The following is an 18,120-nucleotide window of genomic DNA, read 5'->3' as shown; positions in this document are numbered from 1 at the left end:
TAAATCATTCCAGCCAGGGATTTGTCAAGCTGGGCCTTAAAAACCTCTAAGAATGGAGATTCCACCACTTACCTAGGTAACCCATTCCAATGCTTCACCACTCTCCTAGTGAAATAGTTTTTCCTATTATCCAACCTAAACCTCCTCCACTGCAATTTGAGACCATTGCTTTTTGTTCTGTCATCTGCCACCACTGAGAATAGCCTAGCTCCATCCTCTTTGGAACCCCCTTCAGGTAGCTGAAGGCAGATATCAAATACCCCCTCACTCTTCTCTTCTGCAGACTAAATAACCCCAGTTCCCTCAGCCTCTCTTGTAAGTCGTGTGCTCCAGCCCTCTAATCATTTTCGTTGCCCTCTGCTGGAATCTCTCCAATTTGTCCACATCCTTTCTGTGGGGGGCCCAAAACTGGATGCAATACTCCAAATGTGGCCTCACCAATGCCAAATAAAAGGGAATAATCTCTTCCCTCAATCTGCTGGCAATGCTCCTATTAATGCAGCCCAATATGCCGTTAGCCTACTTGGCAACAAGGGCACACTGTTGACTCAGATCCAGCTTCTCGTCCACTGAAATCCCCAGGTCCTTTTCTGCAGAACTGCTGCTTAGCCGGTTAGTCCCCAGCCTGTAGCGGTGCATGGGATTCTTCCATCCTAAGTGCAGGACTCTGTACTTGTCCTTGTTGAATCTCATCAGATTTCTTTGGGCCCAATCCTCCAATTTGTCTAGGTCACTTTGGACCCTATCCCTACCCTCCAGTGTATCTACCTCTCCCCCCAGCTTAGTGTCATCCACGAACTTGCTGAGGGTGCAATTAATCCCATCATCCAGATCGTTAATGAAGATGTTGAACAAAACCGGCCCCAGGACCGAACCCCGGAGCACTCTGCTTGATACCGGCTGCCAACTAGACATCGAGTCATTGATCATTACCCATTGAGTCCGAGGAGCTAGCCATTCATCCAATCCATACTTCTTTAACTTGCTGGCAAGAATACTATGGGAGACCATATCAAAAGCTTTGCTAAAGAAACCATGTCTGTCCTCAGGAGCTCAGTAATTCCATCTAATACATTCCTTCCACCCAAGCCAGTTCCCCTGTCCACATTTGTTCCTGGGGCCCCCTGGGGCCCCTCTCTGGGGAGTTCAGGAGGAGCAAGTGATGCTGTATTACTCTGAGGTGGGGTTATTGATGAAAGAGCTAGCCTGGGCTACCACATTTGTTTATTCCCCCACTTGCTGTTAATGGTTATCAGTATCAATAATGGTATACTAGCTCCTAGGAACCCCAGTCACAGACGTGTAACAAAGATACGTCCCTGGCCCAGGGAGCTCACGATCTATATGCAGGGACGGCTCCAGGCACCAGTGCACCAAGTGCGTGCCTGGGGCGGCAAGCCACGGGGGCGGGGAGGGCGGCAGCCTGCCGGTCACTGTGGGGGCGGCAGTCAGGGAGCCTTCGGCGGCATGCCTATGGGAAGTCCGCCGGTCCCACGGCTTCAGCGGCAATTAGGCAGCAGGTATGCCAAATCCACAGGACTGGCGAACCTCCCGTAGGCGCGCCGCCGAAAGCCTCCTGACTGCCGTGCTTGGGGCAGCAAAATACATAGAGCCGCCCCTGTCTATACGAGAGATATAATGTGAGTGACAGAGACTCCCAGTGCAATTGTGGGCAGGGAGGATGAGGAAACAATAAACCGAACTGGCCCCTGAGCGCTGACCACACTTATTTGTCTGTTCTTAGGAGCAGAGAAAACCAGGCCCCAGCACTACTGAATAACAGAGTGTTCTTGTGGGTTGTAATGATCAATGTTTTATTCTAAATATGAACCCAGAATCAAAACTGGATGGAAGCGAGTGTAAAAAGAAGTCAGTGGAAAAGTCATTGTTCCCTTGGAAGCACTAGGCTAGTCTCAGACCCTCAAGCTCATGGGTTTCCTTCCCTATCGTCCTCCTGCATTTTTAAGGACCTGCAGGAAAGCTCCTGGCGATGGGCACACTTTACCCACAGCCTACTTAATTTAGTATTCATGCTGTTTCTCTAGCACTGATGCCTCAGATGATCTCAGCCCTGCCGGAATGAATAGATTCCTAGTTTTTAAAACCTGAAGCGACCATTAGATTTAGTCTGACCTTTATAACACAGGCCAGTGAATTTCACCTAGTTACTGAGCCCAATAACTTGTGTTTGACTAAAGCATCTTTCCAGAAAGGCACCAGTCTGGACTGGGAGACATTAAAGGATGGAGCATCCACCACCTTGGAAGTTTGTTAATCACCTGCACTGTTAAAAAATTGTGCCTTATGATTTGTCTGGCTTCAGCTTCATAGAATCATAGAATATCAGGGTTGGAAGGGACCTCAGGAGGTCATCTAGTCCAACCCCCTGCTCAAAGCAGGACCAATCCCCAACTAAATCATCCCAGCCAGAGCTTTGTCAAGCCTGACCTTAAAAACCTCTAAGGAAGGAGATTCCAGCCATTGGTTCTTGTCCTGCCTTTCTCCACTAGATTATAGAGCCCTTTAATACCCAGGATTTTCTCTCCATGAAGGCACATAAACACCGTAATCAAGCCACCTCTCACTCTTCCTTTTGATAAACTGAACAGATCGAGCTCTTTCAGTCTGCCACTGTAGGGCATTTTCTCCAGCCCTCGATCACCTTTGTGGCTCATTTTTGCACCCTCTCCACTCTTTTGAACGTCCTTTTCAAAGTGCGGCCATTAGAACTGGGTGCAGTGTTCCAGGGTCCACCTCACAAGTGCAGAACATGGAGCTAAAACCCCTCCCTGCTCCTGTTCACTAGAGAGGGGGTATCTGGCAGAGCTGCTTTCCCGCCCTTTCTAACTGTCATTCCTCCTCCTCTCCCAGTCAGTTCCTCGTCCCTTTTTTTCTGTTTTCCGTCTCCTCTTTCCCTTCCAGGCCCCTCCCTTCTCTTCACCTCACCCTGCAGGGCAGAGGCCAGCAGCAGGCACCTCCCACCAGTGACAGCAGAACACAGTGCAGGGGAAGGAGAGACAGACGGACCGAGAGCCCAGCAGCCATGGAGACACCTGCTCCACCAGGGAAAAGGAAACAGAAGGCTGAGGGTCAGGAACTCCCACCCCCAATGTCTTTAGCTGCTAGAGAGCTAGATAATGCCATTTGTCACATCTGTCAGGAGTATTTAACAGACCCGGTGACTATAGAGTGTGGGCACAACTTCTGCCAGGGCTGCATCACCCAGCGCTGTGAGGGGGTGGAGACAGCTGCCTGTCCTCAGTGTGGAGAAATGTTCCAGAAAAGAGCCTTCAGGCCCAACACGCTGCTGGGCAGCATAATACAGTCCATCAAACAAGTGGCGTTAAAGCCAGAACAAAAGGGAAGGGAAGGGAACGTCTGTGAGGAACATGGCAAAGAGCTCACATGGTTCTGTAAGAAGGATTCCAAAGCCCTTTGTGAGGATTGCAAAGGATCCCTGGCTCACCGCTCTCACGCTGTGATTCCCATGGGAATGGCTGCCCATGAGTCCAAGGTAGGGGTGTTTTTGTTGTCTAATTAAATCCCTTCAGGGCACTGTGTCACACCCTCTCTGGGCAGATACCTGTTCTCTGTGACTGGACCTAACCACAGGATCCCATGTGCTTCTAAGACTTAAGCTCTGGATCCCTCAGCTGCACTCCCAGCTGCAGACCACATGTCTGCCCCCCTTCTTTGGGATGTGGTCCTCCGCACCCCAGCTGTCTGAAACCCCAGACCCAGAGCCGCAGCCCTGCCAAACTTCCAGTTGGTTACACACGCTCCGGCAGATTTCCAGATCACTGTGCGCACACTGAGTTCTCAATTGACCCCTTCAGGGACAAAGTTTCAGGCAAGACAGGAATGTTGGCTTAGCAAAGGGGTTTCTTAACCACAGGCGCTTGTATATGTAAGAAAGCACTAGAGAGAGTTACAGATCTACACAAAATAACGAACAGTCCTAAGACAAAGTGCCCTCCATCCCTAAAGCCCTGTGTGGATACAAAAATGTGTATCTGCATCCAATCCTCAATTTGCAAAAATTGTCAGTGGATTTGCAGGGCCCTACTTACCTGGCTGGGCACTCCTTCCTCCTGCCCCACACCGGAGTCCAGTCAGGGAGATATGCATGGACAGCTGTGGGGATCCTGCGTGGCGTCGCGGACCCTCCACCTGCCCTTGGCTGGGCGGGGAGCCTGGGGGATGGGGACACGGCCCGGAGCTGCTCTCAGCCTCCCCCCATGACCACAGGCATGTGGAAGGTCTGCCACAGCTCCCCATGGCTCCCTGGCTGGGCTCTACACTGGCCTGGCTGGAGGGGGACTGGGGGTGACCTATGGAGATGCCAAGAGGCTACTCAGGCCTCCCTCCCATGACAGGTGGAGAGTCCACCGCAGCTCCCCACAGCTGCCTGCCTGGCTCTTGCCATAGCCAGGCTGCAGCTCCAAGCCACCCCCTCCCTGAACAGAGCCGGTTTCGGGAGAGCCACGCTAGCAGCTGTGGGGAGCCTGGGTCCCTCCACCTGCCCTAGTCAGGGTGCCTTGGGGACAGGGACATGGGCTGGGGGCAGCTCAGGTCTCCCGCCCAGGGCAGGTGGAGGGCTCAGAGCCACAGCCTGGCCATGGTAAGAGCTAGACGGGGAGCTGTGGGGAGCTGTGTGTCCCTGCCCCCCAGACCTCAGGGCAGGTGAAGGATCTGCGCTGCGGTTCCTCACAGCTAGCCATCCAGCTCTTACTGCGCTGCTATCTGCAAAAATTGTCCACAGCTATAAAGCAGATATCTGAGGATTTGCAGGGCTCTACCTATCCCCTGTGTCCAGTCTCACCCCTTCTATCACTATATCTACACTACAGCCTATGTTGGAAAAACTTATGTTGCTCAGGGGTGTGAATATTCCACCCCCCTGAGCAACATAAGTTACGCCAACATAAGCGCCAGTGTGGACAGCGCTATGTCAGTGGGAGAGCTTCTCCCACCAACATAGCTTCTGCTGCTCATGAGGGTGGGTTTTTCATGCCTACAGGAGAAATCTTTCCCATCAGCACAGAGCAGCGCAGCTGTATCAGCAGAGCTGCACGGCTGTAACACTTCTAGTGTAGACATATGACTCTGAGGTCTGGTCAGCATCTCAGGCAAGGCAGAGACCCTCCTGCATTCTCTCTCTCCAGCCTTGTCTTCTGACATATGGCGGTTGATGGTCCCTCTGACATATGGTGGTTGATGGTCCCTCTTGCTCTGAGAGCATCCCCCCTTCAATATAGTCTCTGTCCCCTTTTGCTATATGGAATTGTCTGAGCTCCATGGACGTCCCTTACTTGTCAAATAAATTCTTCACTAAACTACATCCCCATGCCCATAGCAGAGTCAGAGCTCCTTGTTTTACTTACTAAGAGATATTTTTCTCCCTTTTAATCCTATTAGCCCTGCAACTCATATCTAATTTAACAAACTAAATGAATTCAAAACAAAACATCTCTCACCATATGATTATGCAGTCTTACTGGCTAGATGCCTTTCAGCCAAGACCCCCTCTCCCAGTCCAATGATCCTTTCCTTGTCCTTCAGGCCTTGTGGATGTCATGGGCAGAGAGAAAAGGGGGAGAGGTCATGTGGGGAGTTTGCTCCCCTTTATTAGCCCTGCAGAGTGAAAGCAGGTCTGGGAGAGGGCTCTTTAATCCAGCATATAAAGGCAGAGTGAGATCTAATGGCTGGAAGTTAAAGCTAGACAAGATTTAGGCTAGAAATAAGGGTCACATATTTTACCATGAGAGGGATTTACCATTGGAACAACTTACGAAGGGTTGTGGTGGGTTCCCCATCACTTGGAGTCTTTAAATCATTGCCGGACGTCTCTCAGAGATTTGCTTTAGCTCAGCCACAAGCTGATGATGCAGGAATCACTGGGGAAGATTCTCTGACTCATACTCAAAAAAGGAGGTCAGACCAGATGATTAGAATGGTCTCTTATGGCCTTATTAGCCGTGACTCTATCACTTATTTTGGCTAATGCTGGTCCATATAGAGGCATAACACTTTGTGGTTGACAAAGGTGCACGCAGTGTGTTTAGCAAACTGTAGCCACAGCAGCAAGAATAAGTTAGTTACATTATTTGCTCAGATGAATGAAATTAATAAGTACCTAGGAAAGCAGGGATGGTTGGAAATTTACCCTTCTGAAATGGGATTGTCCTGATAGGAAGAGGGGTTTTGTGCCTCAAAGTGTGTAGCACACCCATGGGGTATGGTCCTTGGATATTTTTTCACTTGGTTTTATTAAATTATTGATAGTTTCCCCATTTCTCCTTTCAGAGGGAGGCAAGCACATCAAGCAGGTACTGTACATGCATTTGCCTTTGTTATTTCCCCTTTCATTCCTGTTTGATGCACTGCAGAATTGCTGAGCTGAAAGATGACAGAGAATGTCTTCTGTTTAGGAGTGAAAATGTGAATGTTCAAGAACAGGAAACCAGTTCTACTCAACAGCAGGAACTCAGAGGTAAATGAACAATAATCTCATATTCAGCAGTGCCTACCACAAGTGCTCACAACTCATCAGTCAAGTCCAACTACATGACAAGACTGGATAAAAAATGTCACAAGATTATGAACAAAAACAGTTGTGCCACCTGGTTTTTGAACACTTAAGGACATTCCAGCCACCCCATTCCCCACTCCCTGCCCCACAGTCTGTGTGTGGCTCTTTCAGGATGCACAGCCAGTCTCAAGAACACATGTACACATGTGAGCATCTCCTGGAGTTGGGGCGTTAGCTCAAATGGTAGAGGTGGTGGTGGCTCTCCAGGTTTGTGTTCAGACTGCACAGGTAGGGGTTGGTCACATAGCATCATGTGCAAATGCTCAGGCTAAAATAATGAGATTAGAGAGGCAGGATGGTCCACTGGTTACAGCACTAGCCTGCTGTGCCACAGATGTGCTGTGGGATCTTGGGTGAGACATTTAGGGACAGATTATTAAAGCTGTGTAGGTGCCTAAAGATGCAGATTAGTGCCTACTGGGATTTTGGGACATGCCCACATGGCAAACTCCCATTGATTTCAATAGTAGTTAGGAACCTAATTGCTTTTGAAAATCCTACTAGGCACCTATCTGAATCTTTGGGTGCCTCAATCCCTTTAGAAAACTTGTCCATCTGTGACTCTTGTCCCCATCTGTACAATGGGGATAGTAATCGGGCTCTACCTCCCAGAGGATAAAAACACTAAAGGTTGGGAGGAGCCCAGACACTATGATAGTGAGGGCCAGATCGATACCAAAACAGATTATGGCACTAACACCAAAAGAGTTCAGTCTCCTGTCAGAGTATTCTGCTTAGTACCAGAGACATGTGTTTAATCCTAAAGAGATGTGGGCAACATTTTCAATACTGCTGTGATCAAGTTACATTTGTTTCGGTGCCCCCATGTTTGTTTTGTAATGGTGGTTTGTAATAGTTTAACTTCAGGGTGGTTTTAGTTAAAGCTTAACTAACTTTTAACTTCCATGGTTTTAAAAGTCTTAACTTTTAATTTCCATGGTTTTAAAAGTTTGATTTCTTAAAATCTAAAATTGATTTTAATGCTTTTTTTAAAAAAATGTCTGGCACTTCCACTCAACCGTCTCTGAGAGACACTGAGAGAAACTGTCTGTGCATAATAATAATAATTAGCTATGCTGTTTTTAGCATTGGTTCTAAATAGGGAGCTATATAACTAACAGGCACGTGTCCACATTTTCTGTGATGAACTAGATAAACCCTAAGTAGACTGGAGGAGCTCTGTGGGAAATGTACATCCACTTGGAAGGCCACCATGAGACCTGGATCCCATTGAAATCCTGCTTACATCCCATTTTGAGTCTCTAAATGGGACGCAAATGCCTAGGCCTTGTGCTGGTCATCTGGGAAGAGGAGAATTACATCCTTACTGAATTATTCTGAAATGAAATTTAACTACAGATACAGTGGGGCACTTTTTTCCATAACTAAATTTTTGTGTCCTGTTCTAAACATTATAGAGTTCTCACCAGCAGCAAATGTCATAAATAAGGATATGATTCTGTTACAGAGGACACAGAGCAGAGGTGGCCAGCCCCTTAGAGGCTATGTTGATGGGAGAAGCCCTCCCATGGACATAGCACTGTCTCCAGCGGGGGTTAGGTTGGTATAACTACATCACTCAGGGGTTTGGATTTTCCACAGCCATGAGTGATGTAGTTATACCAACATATGTTGGTGGTGCAGACCAAGCCTAACTCACTGGATCCTCAAATCAGAGCAAAAAATAGAGAAAAACAAAGGGAAGGAGTGAGGCAGAGCCAGGGCCGGCTCCGGGTTTTGGCCGCCCCAAGCAGCCAAAAAAGAAAAAAAAGCCGCGATCGCGATCTGCGGCGGCAATTTGGCGGAAGGTCCTTCGCTCCGAGCGGGAGTGAGGGACCGTCCGCCAAATTGCCGCTGAATAGCTGGACCTGCCGCCCCTCTCTGGAGTGGCCACCTCAAGCACCTGCTTGCCAAGCTGGTGCCTGGAGCCGGCCCTGGGCAGAGCAAACCAAATCAATGAAAATGAAGACAAAATGTTCCACATAAGGTGCAGTTTTTTAACAATGTGAGTAATTAACCATTGGAACAATTGGCCCAGAGGCATAATGGATTCTCAATCACTTGGGATGTTTAAATCAAGATCGGATGTCATTTTCTAAAAGATGTGCTCTACCTCTACCACAAATTATGGGCTTGATGCAGGAATTACTAGGCAAAATTTTCTGGCCCATGCTATGGAGAGGTCAGACTAGATGATCTGGTCTCTTCTGGCCTTCACATCTATCAGTGTTTATTTATTCAGTGTTGATAAATACAAAGTAATGCACATTAGAAAACATAATCCCAACTATACATACAAAATGATGGGGTCTAAATTAGCTTTTATCACTCAAGACAGAGATCTTGGAGTCATTGTGGACAGTTCTCTGAAAACATCTGCTCAATGGGCAGCGGCAGTCAAAATAGCGAACAGAATATTAGGAACCATTAGGAAAGAGCTAGATAACAAGACAGAAAATATCGTATTGCCTCTCTACAAATCCATGGTACGCCACATCTTCAATAATGTGTGCAGATCTGGTGGCCTCACCTCAGAAAAAATATATTGGATTAGGGGGTATGGAACCGCTTCCATGTGAGGAGACATTTAAAAAGATTGAGACTTTTCCTCTTGGAAAAGAGTCAAATAAGAGGGGATGTGATAGAGGTCTATAAAATCTTGACTGGTGTGGAGAAAGTGAATAAGGAAATGTCATTTTCTCATTCACATAACACAAGAACTAGGGGTCACCCAATGAAAATAATAGGCAACAAGTTTAAAACAAACAAAAGGAAGTATTTCTTCACTCAATGCACAGTCAACCTGTGGAACTCCTTGCCAGAAGATGTTGTGAAGGCCAAGACTATAACAGGATTCAAAAAATAACTAGATAAATTCATGGAGGATAGGTCCATCAATGGCTATTAGCCAGGATAGGCAGGGATGGTGTCTCTAGCCCCTGTTTGTCAGAAGCTGGGCATGGGCAACAGGGGATGGATCACTTGATGATTACCTGCTCTGTTCATTCCCTCTGGAGCACCTGGCATTGACCACTGTCAGAGGACAGTATACTGGGCTAGATGACCAGTGGTCTGATCTAGTATGGCCATTCTTATATTCAATGTACAGCAAATCTTTTAGAAAGGCATCTAATGACAGTCTAAAGACTTGATAACAAGTGCTGCCATTTCCCTTGGGAAGCTGTTCCAATGGTTTGCTACCCTCACTGTTAAAATGTCATCTAATTTGCAGTTAGAGTATTACTCATTAAATGAAACTGATCACTGAAACACTTACATTCCCACAGCCATGGCCTCTGCCCATCCTTTGAGGAAGCTACTGGAAGAAGTGGTTTGTCCCACGTGTCGGAGTTACTTCAAGGATCCAGTGAGCATAGACTGTGGACACAACTTCTGCCGAGTTTGTATCACAGAGCACTATGAAAAAATGGAAATGGAAACAGAGGAAGTTTTCTGTCCACAATGCAGAAAAAATATCAAGAACGAGAATTTCCAGACCAACAGGCAGCTTGCCAGAATGGTGGAAAATATCCAGCAATTAGGGATAAAACCTGAAGACCCAAAAAAGCAGATAATCTGCAGGGAGCATGAGGACAAACTCAAGCTGTTCTGTGAAGATGATGGTGAGGTGATCTGTCTGGTTTGTGATAACACCCAGGAGCACAGATCTCACACGCTGGTGCCCACTGAGCAGGCTGTGCAGGAATACAAGGTAGGAAACATTATTACAGGATTACAGTGGATGAGAGGCTGGATATGAGTCAGCAGTGTGCCCTTGTTGCCAAGACGGCTAGCTGCATATTGGGCTGCATTAGTAGGAGCATTGCCAGCAGATCAAGGGAAGTGATTATTCCCCTCTATTCGGCACTGGTGAGGCCACATCTGGAGTATTGCATCCAGTTTTGGTCCCCCCACTACAGAAAGGATGTGGACAAATTGGAGAGAGTCCAGCGAAGGGCAATGAAAATGATCAGGGGGCTGAGGCACATGACTTATGAGGAGAGGCATAAGAACATAAGAACATAAGAACGGCCGTACCGGGTCAGACCAAAGGTCCATCTAGCCCAGTATCCTGTCTACCGACAGTGGCCAATGCCAGGTGCCCCAGAGGGAGTGAACCTAACAGGCAATGATCAAGTGATCTCTCTCCTGCCATCCATCTCCACCCTCTGACAGACAGAGGCTAGGGACACCATTCCTTACCCGTCCTGGCTAATAGCCATTAATGGACTTCACCACCATGAATTTATCCAGTTCTCTTTTAAACTCTGTTATAGTCCTAGACTTCACAACCTCCTCAGGTAAGGAGTTCCACAAGTTGACTATGCGCTGCGTGAAGAAGAACTTCCTTTTATTTGTTTTAAACCTGCTGCTTATTAATTTCATTTGATGACCCCTAGTTCTTGTATTATGGGAATAAGTAAATAACTGAGGGTGAGGGAACTAGACTTGTTTAGTCTGCAGAAGAGAGGAATGAAGGAGGATTTGATAGCAGCCTTCAACTACCTGAACGGGGTTCCAAAGAGGATAGAGTTAGGCTGTTCTCAGTGGTGGCAGATGACAGAACAAGGAGCAATGGTCTCAAGTTGCAGTGGGGGAGGTCTAGGTTGGATATTAGGAAGCACTGGAATGGGTTACCAAGGAGGTTGCGGAATCTCCATCCTTAGGCCAGCTTGACAAAGCCCTGGCTGGGATGATTTAGTTGGGGATTGGTCCTGCTTTGAGCAGGGGGTTTGACTAGATGACCTCATGAGGTATCTTCTAACCCTAATCTTCTATGAGTCTATGATTTATTTCTAAATAGCCAGGAGAAATTAAATCACTGCAGGAGAAGTTTAATTTTAAAATGACATGGAGTTTAGCCATTCCAAGTAGGAGTCTTCTAAATATACTGGGTGAAATCCTGGCTCCATTGAAGTCAATGGAAAACTCCCAGACCTGGACCCACAAAGGTAAATAGGAACCTCATTCCCAATTATAGGTGCCACTGCGATCCAAAGTGGAACAGCTTCAACAGGAGAGACTGAGTGAGCCCCTCATAAGAACAGCCATACTAGGTCAGACCAAAGGTCCATCTAGCCCAGTATCCTGTCTTCCGACAGTGGCCCATGCCAGGTACTCCAGAGGGAATGAAGATAACAGGCAATCATCAAGTGATCCATCCCCTGTCCCCCATTCCCAGCTTCTGGCAAACAGTGGCTAGGGACACCACCCTTGACCATCCTGGCTAATAGCTATTGATAGACCTATCCTCCATGAATTTATCTAGTTGTTTTTTTGAACCCTGTTATAGTCTTGGCCTTCACAACATCCTCTGGCAAAGAGTTCCACAGGTTTACTTAAGACTTTCCTCATTAGACTTTCCTGTAGCCCAGTGGTTAGAGCCCTCTCCTGAGAGGTAGTATTAGAACAGGGATCTCCTTTCTCATCATCAGGCAGGGAGGGGGGAATTGAACGTGGATCTCTCACATCCCAGGTGAGTGCTTCAACCACTGGGCTACAGGTTATGAAGTGGGTGGCTCCTCCTCCTCCAACTGTTTTGTGCGGAGTGAGGCAGGCTCATAGTTCATTCCCCCAAGAAACAGCCTGGGTGTCCTACCACCTGACTCCAGGAGACGGGTTCCTGGCTGGGGGTCGCTGGCAGAGATAGGTGCCTCCCTGCAGCCTGGAGTTAGGTGCCTAAATCCCTGAGGGGGCAGGGCTTAGGACACCTCCGTCAGCACTTCCCATTTGCTAGCTTAGGCAGCTCCTTCCCCGGCATGCTGGAGTTTGTGGATCTCAGTCTAAGGTGTCTGTCGCTCCCCAGTCATTGTACAGGGAGCCTAGCCCCTAACTCAGGCTTGTTTTGCACACTGGGATCTGAGGCATGGAGAGGTGATGGGCCCAGTTCTGCCCTCACTGACACCACTGGGAGTTTATCCAGGGGGTTTAAGGGCAGCAGGCCCTGTGTGAGCTGCCCAAGATCCACATGAGGAGTTTGTTTGCCCAGGGTTGGTTCAGACATAGCTGCAACTGGTGGAACCAGGTTAAAAGCCAGTGTGATGCTGGTGCTCCAGTGTCGTGTGCTGGAGCCCAAGGTGTTTTCCGTGGGGTTCCCAGTGCAGAGGAAGGTCCCAGCCACACACCTTGGCACAAACACAATCTCTCCCTCCTAGGGGGTCAAGTTAACCCCTGGAACAAACACCACATGTGCCAAGAGCACAACACTTTTCTCTAATCCAGACAGAGCCAGACAGGGCCGCCCAGAGGATTCAGGGGGCCTGGGGTCTTCGGAGGCGGGGGGCCACTGCCGCCGAATTGCCGCCAAAGACCCAGAGCAGCTCCGGGTCTTCCGCAGAGGATCCTTCGCTCACTCCAGGGGCCCGGGCCCCGCAAGAGTTTTCTGGGGCCCCCGGAGCGAGTGAAGGACCTCGCTCCAGGAGCCCCAGAAAACTCTCGTGGGGGCCCCTGCAGGGCCCGGGGCCTGGGGCAGTCCCCAGAGCTCTGACTCACTGCATCAGAATTCCTCAGGCATCGTTTCCCCACAGGTGAAACTCCACAAAGACATTGAGCTTCTGAAGAAAGCAGTAGAGGAGATTTCAAAGTTGGAATCCAAGGAACAAAATAAACCCAATGACTGGAAGGTAAGTGTCTAGGGTTTGGTTTAATCTCTCATTTCATTTAGGTGTTTTAAAGAACTTACAAGAGAATCTCAATAAAAATAGACAACACGAGCGTAGCATTAAAAAAAACAAATTCTGTTCATTATTATTATCGGACTTTAATTCCAGAAAATGTTGAGCCTGAGGCATATGGAGGGGAACAGAAGTGTAAAATTAACAAATCTTCATGACACTTAACAATAATGGGCTGATTTACACTGACTCAAAATACAAATGAGGCCCAGATAAATCCATGTTTTATTTATCTGTATTTCTATTGCAGAAGCCCCTTCTGGATCAAGCCCAGTCATTCTAGCAACACCTAGGAAGGCACAGGGCCAGACTCTTTCCTATCTCACATCTTGTGTCAACATTTGCACCAGGGCCAAGTCTGTGTAAAACGCTGCCATTCTAATTTAGTCGAGTGCACACTGCCTGTGCTCACTGGGACAGCTCTGCTCTCACTCATATCAGTGTTTACACTACTATAGCCCCATTAGCATGGATAGGATTACTCCTGATTTACACTGGGGCAGTGGGAGGGGAATCAGCCCTAGTGAGTCTAATGGAGTTACACATGTTTAGGGGAAGGCTTTCTGCACCATACTTAAAATGGAAACACCATTTCAGTTTAAAGCTGCCATTCAAAGTGCTCTAAAAGCCACAGGCATGCTCAGATTGGTTTGAAAATTACTGATTGTTGAGGGGCCACAGCAGAATACATGGGGCAAATTTATGGGCATTTGAACAAGGGGTTCTGGAGAGTGCATCCCCCACCCGCATATGATGACCTGGTTTTTATATGCTAATTCATTCCTTTTATGGACATTTTGCATTTCCTGATGAATATCTAGTATAATGAAAGGATGGGTGATGGGGGTTGCTTTTTCCCAAATATGAGTTTTGTGTTGGTTGTCTCAAGTCCAGTACCCCTGCGTCACTGATTATTTAACTATTTACTCAGAAGTTATGGGCTTGATGCAGGAACCCCTGGGTGTAATTTTCTGGCCTGTGCCATGTAGGGGGTCAGACTAGATGATCACAATTGTCCCTTCTGGCCTTAAAATATGAATCTATGAACATTCATTCAAGTCTAATGTACTTCACCAAAAATGGCCTTACATACTTGTTAATTCTGCTGATATTTATGGGTTTGTTTGTTCATTTTTACTCACTAAAGGAAAGAGTAAAGTGCCAGAGACAGCGAATCTTGTCTGAATTTGAGAAACTACAACTGCTTCTGAATGAGGAAAAGGAACTCTTTCTCCAGAGACTGGCAGAGGAAGAGAGGGAGACTTTGAAGAAACTAAATGAGAATGTAACCAAACTCGCCCAGCAAAGCTCCTCTCTTCAGCAGCTGATCTCAGAGATCCAGGAGAAGTGTCTGCAACCGGCCATGGAGCTGCTGAAGGTGAGTTATACAAAGTTCCCCTTTAGTTTTGATTTTCCACAGCCATGGAAACAAACACAGACTGTCTCCCCCCCCCTCCCCATATTATAATTATTATTTACTGATTTACTATTTATTATGTAGTGCCACAGATTTACACAGTATTACACACCATTATTAGCAATAGTTAGGCCAAAATGTTCAAATTTGGCTCCCTAAAGTTAGGGACCTGAGTAGAATCATAGACGCTGACTTCCAGATTTCCCAGGGGGTGCTAGACCACCTGTTCCGTCCTCGGCCCTGCCCCCACTCCACACTGTCCCCCAATGCCCCACCTCTTCCCGCCCTTGCTCTGCCCCTCCCCCAAGGGTGCCCCATATTCAACTGGTGCCTCCCCATAGTGGGGGGCCATGAGCAAAAGGGAAGGTCACGTGTGTCCCTCCCATGCGCCCAGCCCCGTGGCAACCGGCGCTCTCCCCACCCCATTTTACCTGCAAAGGGGGGTACTTTGTCATCCTGCTGCGCCTGCCCCCCCGGCACATTCTGCTGCTCTCCCTGGTAGGCAGGAGCCCAGGCGGGGAGCAGGAGGGAGCCGCTTTTAACACTGGCCCCTCCCAGTCGCTGCTTGCAGCCCTGCCTGGCAGCTGCCTGAGAGAGCCTGGCTGGGGAGGAGGAGGCTTCTGCTCCATGCCCGACTCGGCTTTCTCAGGCAGCCGCCACACAGGGCTGCAGAGCAGCATCTCAGTGGCTGGAAGGGGCTGGTTCTGTCCCTTCCACTCCCCACATCTGGGCCATGCATCATCTAGGCCCGCCCTGCCTCTTCCCACCCCCCGCTCCTCCCCCTCCCCACAGCGCCTCCAGAACACTGCCAAGCAGCTGATGTTGGGAGGCACTGGGGAGGACAGGGACAAGCTGATCGGTGGGGCCTGGCACTGCGGGGGGGGGGAAAGGAGGGGCCTTCTCAGCACCCACTATTTTTTTCCATGGGTGTTCCAGCCCCAGAGTACCCACAGAGTCGGCGCCTATGGGTAGAATGATCAAAAGCACCTAAGTTACTTAGGAGCCCACGTCTCATTTTGAAGAATGACTTAGGGCCAGATTTTCATAAGTATGCCTAGCGATGCAGACCGGCACCTTGTGAGGTTTTCAAAGGCATCAAACAGGTTAGGCACCCAGCTCCCATTGACTGGTTTTACTGTTCCTATCAGGGTAGCACCTGCCATGTGCTGGATGCTTTCCAGTATCCAGAAAGATGCATCCCTGCCCCTAAAACAAGGGTAGTCAATAGGTAGACCGTGGGTCAAATCTGGACCGGCAGGTGCTTTTGAACAGACCCCGAAATATTTTTATTTACTTATTATCATTATTATTATTTTGTTTGTTATTTTCTCTCGAGTTTGGACCTTGACAAAAAAATAATTCACTACCCCTTCCCTAAAAGATTAGCCAATTAACGTTCCTAGGTTCTTACTTGGTGCCCATCACCACAGTATCAGAGCACCTCCCAACATCACCAAGTGTAGGCGTCAAGATAAAGTTATCTCTTCCCACCAGTCAGCAGGCTGGACTTTGTTATTGGTAGGGCAGTTAGAAAACACATTTTCACAGTAAGAGCATCACATTTTATGCAGTATTTGCAGACTCTAGAGTCCAGTTTTACCATCACTTTTTGCAGTACAGTTGCTGTTAAACACCTGCATAAGCATGATTTAGACCAGGGGTCGGCAACCTAAGGCACGCGTGCCAAAGGCGGCACGCGAGCTGATTTTCAATGGCACTCACACTGCCTGGGTCCTGGCCACCGGTCCGGGGGGCTCTGCATTTTAATTTAATTTTAAATGAAGCTTCTTAAACATTTTTAAAATTTTGTTTACTTTACATACAACAATAGTTTAGTTATACATTATAGACTTATAGAAAGAGACCTTCTAAAAACATTGAAATGTATTACTGACACGCAAAACCTTAAATCAGAGTGAATAAATAAAGACTCGGCACACCACTTCTGAAAGGTTGCTGACCACTGATTTATACAGTGGCTTTTTCTAATCTTGTGATGTATTTTGGCAGCTCAGCCCAGTTTCTGGAAAATCCGCACAATATTTTTGTGAAAATTAAATTTCTCTTGTTGTTTTCAAATAGTTAATACACCATTTAGTGACCCAGTGCACCCCATGGTACCATTAGTGACTGGTGAGTCATGCATATGTCTGCACTTCTCTGGGGCTGGAGTTGTGCATCAGCACCATTGTTATCACACACTATTCAGCTATTATTACCTAATTGTAATAAATCTTCATGTAACTCAGAGCTGCAGGTGTTTTTCTGTCTGTAAAGCCTCAGGGAACAGAGAAAATTAACCAGATGTTCTGTGAACATCAGTTGTACAGCTGAACTGTACAACACTAACACTTTCTTATTTACTGTCTGTCTCCTTAGGATGTAAAGGACACACTGATCAGGTGAGATTCCATCTTCAATTTACCATCCATTTCTATCAAGCCCATTGCAATGGTACCTGTGCTGAGCGTCTGTGTTCTCCTTAGGAGTGAGCAGGTGAGACTGCAGAAACCAGAGCTCAGTGCTGCTGAACTGAAGGATGCGTACGGAGTCCCTGGCATGATGGAAATGCTGCGGGAATTCACAGGTAAGTTAACACTAATGTAGCAGGGGCTCTCTAGCTTTTCCTATCTGCAACCTGAAAAGCACCCATAATTTTCCATTCTTAAATCCATGTGCCAGATTCCTCTGGGCTCTTCCAGCCAAAGGTAGTAAAAGTGCTATGATGTTGGTAATCCATCGACCCAATGATGACAAATCTGTGCAGATCATCTGTTTGTTGGTCTTATGGTGTGCCCTCTGATGGCTATACAAGCCAATTCTAGAGGAGCACATTTTGCTGCAGATGGTGCATGGGAAGTTCGCGGTCAGTGGATTGTGCGTTGAAGCCATTGCCCGGGGTGTGGCCGCTGCGCATGCTGCAGCTACTTGGAGCCACAGGTGAGAGCTGAGTGACAGGTGGGGACCAAAGTGGACGGACTACCCCAAAGGGGTATGACAAGTCCCCCCATCAGAGGTACTACCCCTCCCTGACAACCTCATACATCCCAAAAGTGCTATGATACATAGAGACCAATATGTTAATACTGGGCCCCCTGCAGAAATGGGACACTTACATTCAGGGACTCTGCCTCTAATAATTTAACATTGAAAAAGTCTGTGAAGTAAAGATACTAGCTCCTGCAGTGACGTTGGAATTATTTGTATAGTGGGAGTTCTGGGAGCCATCGAACCAAACTGTAAACCCAGTATATGATGGAAACTACTTCAAGCCAGGGCTTCCTGCCGCACCCCAGCACTTCTGCATTGCTGGTGAAAATCCCATCACTGCCAAGTGATAGCAGATGGCAGGGCCTTGCAGGTTGGCTTCCCAGTGGAGGAGAAATCAGTGATGTGGAGCCTGGTCTATTCTGAGTGTAACTTGCTTTTTTTACACA

The 18,120-nt window shown here is 47.8% G+C and overlaps 1 protein-coding gene across 2 annotated transcripts in view; it reads left to right on the top strand.

Annotated features, from left to right (window-relative positions):
- The first annotated feature begins 3,044 nt into the window (after positions 1-3,044).
- LOC128848259 (E3 ubiquitin-protein ligase TRIM39-like) overlaps positions 3,045-18,120 on the top strand; it is a 32,302-nt gene continuing 17,226 nt past the window's right edge. Inside the window, exons 1-8 of one of the 2 annotated variants that reach the window (XM_054048144.1) lie at positions 3,045-3,514; positions 6,307-6,329; positions 6,432-6,493; positions 9,880-10,304; positions 13,120-13,215; positions 14,414-14,644; positions 17,063-17,085; positions 17,170-17,270. In XM_054048144.1, the coding sequence (XP_053904119.1) occupies positions 3,110-3,514; positions 6,307-6,329; positions 6,432-6,493; positions 9,880-10,304; positions 13,120-13,215; positions 14,414-14,644; positions 17,063-17,085; positions 17,170-17,270 (1,366 nt within the window). In that variant the 5' untranslated portion in view covers positions 3,045-3,109. The remainder of the gene's footprint in view (positions 3,515-6,306; positions 6,330-6,431; positions 6,494-9,879; positions 10,305-13,119; positions 13,216-14,413; positions 14,645-17,062; positions 17,086-17,169; positions 17,271-18,120) is intronic. The other variant, XM_054048145.1, reaches the window with a different exon arrangement.

The sequence above is a fragment of the Malaclemys terrapin genome, chromosome 13 (assembly GCF_027887155.1).
Source record: "Malaclemys terrapin pileata isolate rMalTer1 chromosome 13, rMalTer1.hap1, whole genome shotgun sequence".
Lineage (NCBI taxonomy): Eukaryota > Metazoa > Chordata > Testudines > Emydidae > Malaclemys > Malaclemys terrapin.
This window is presented reverse-complemented; position numbering and strand designations above follow the sequence as displayed.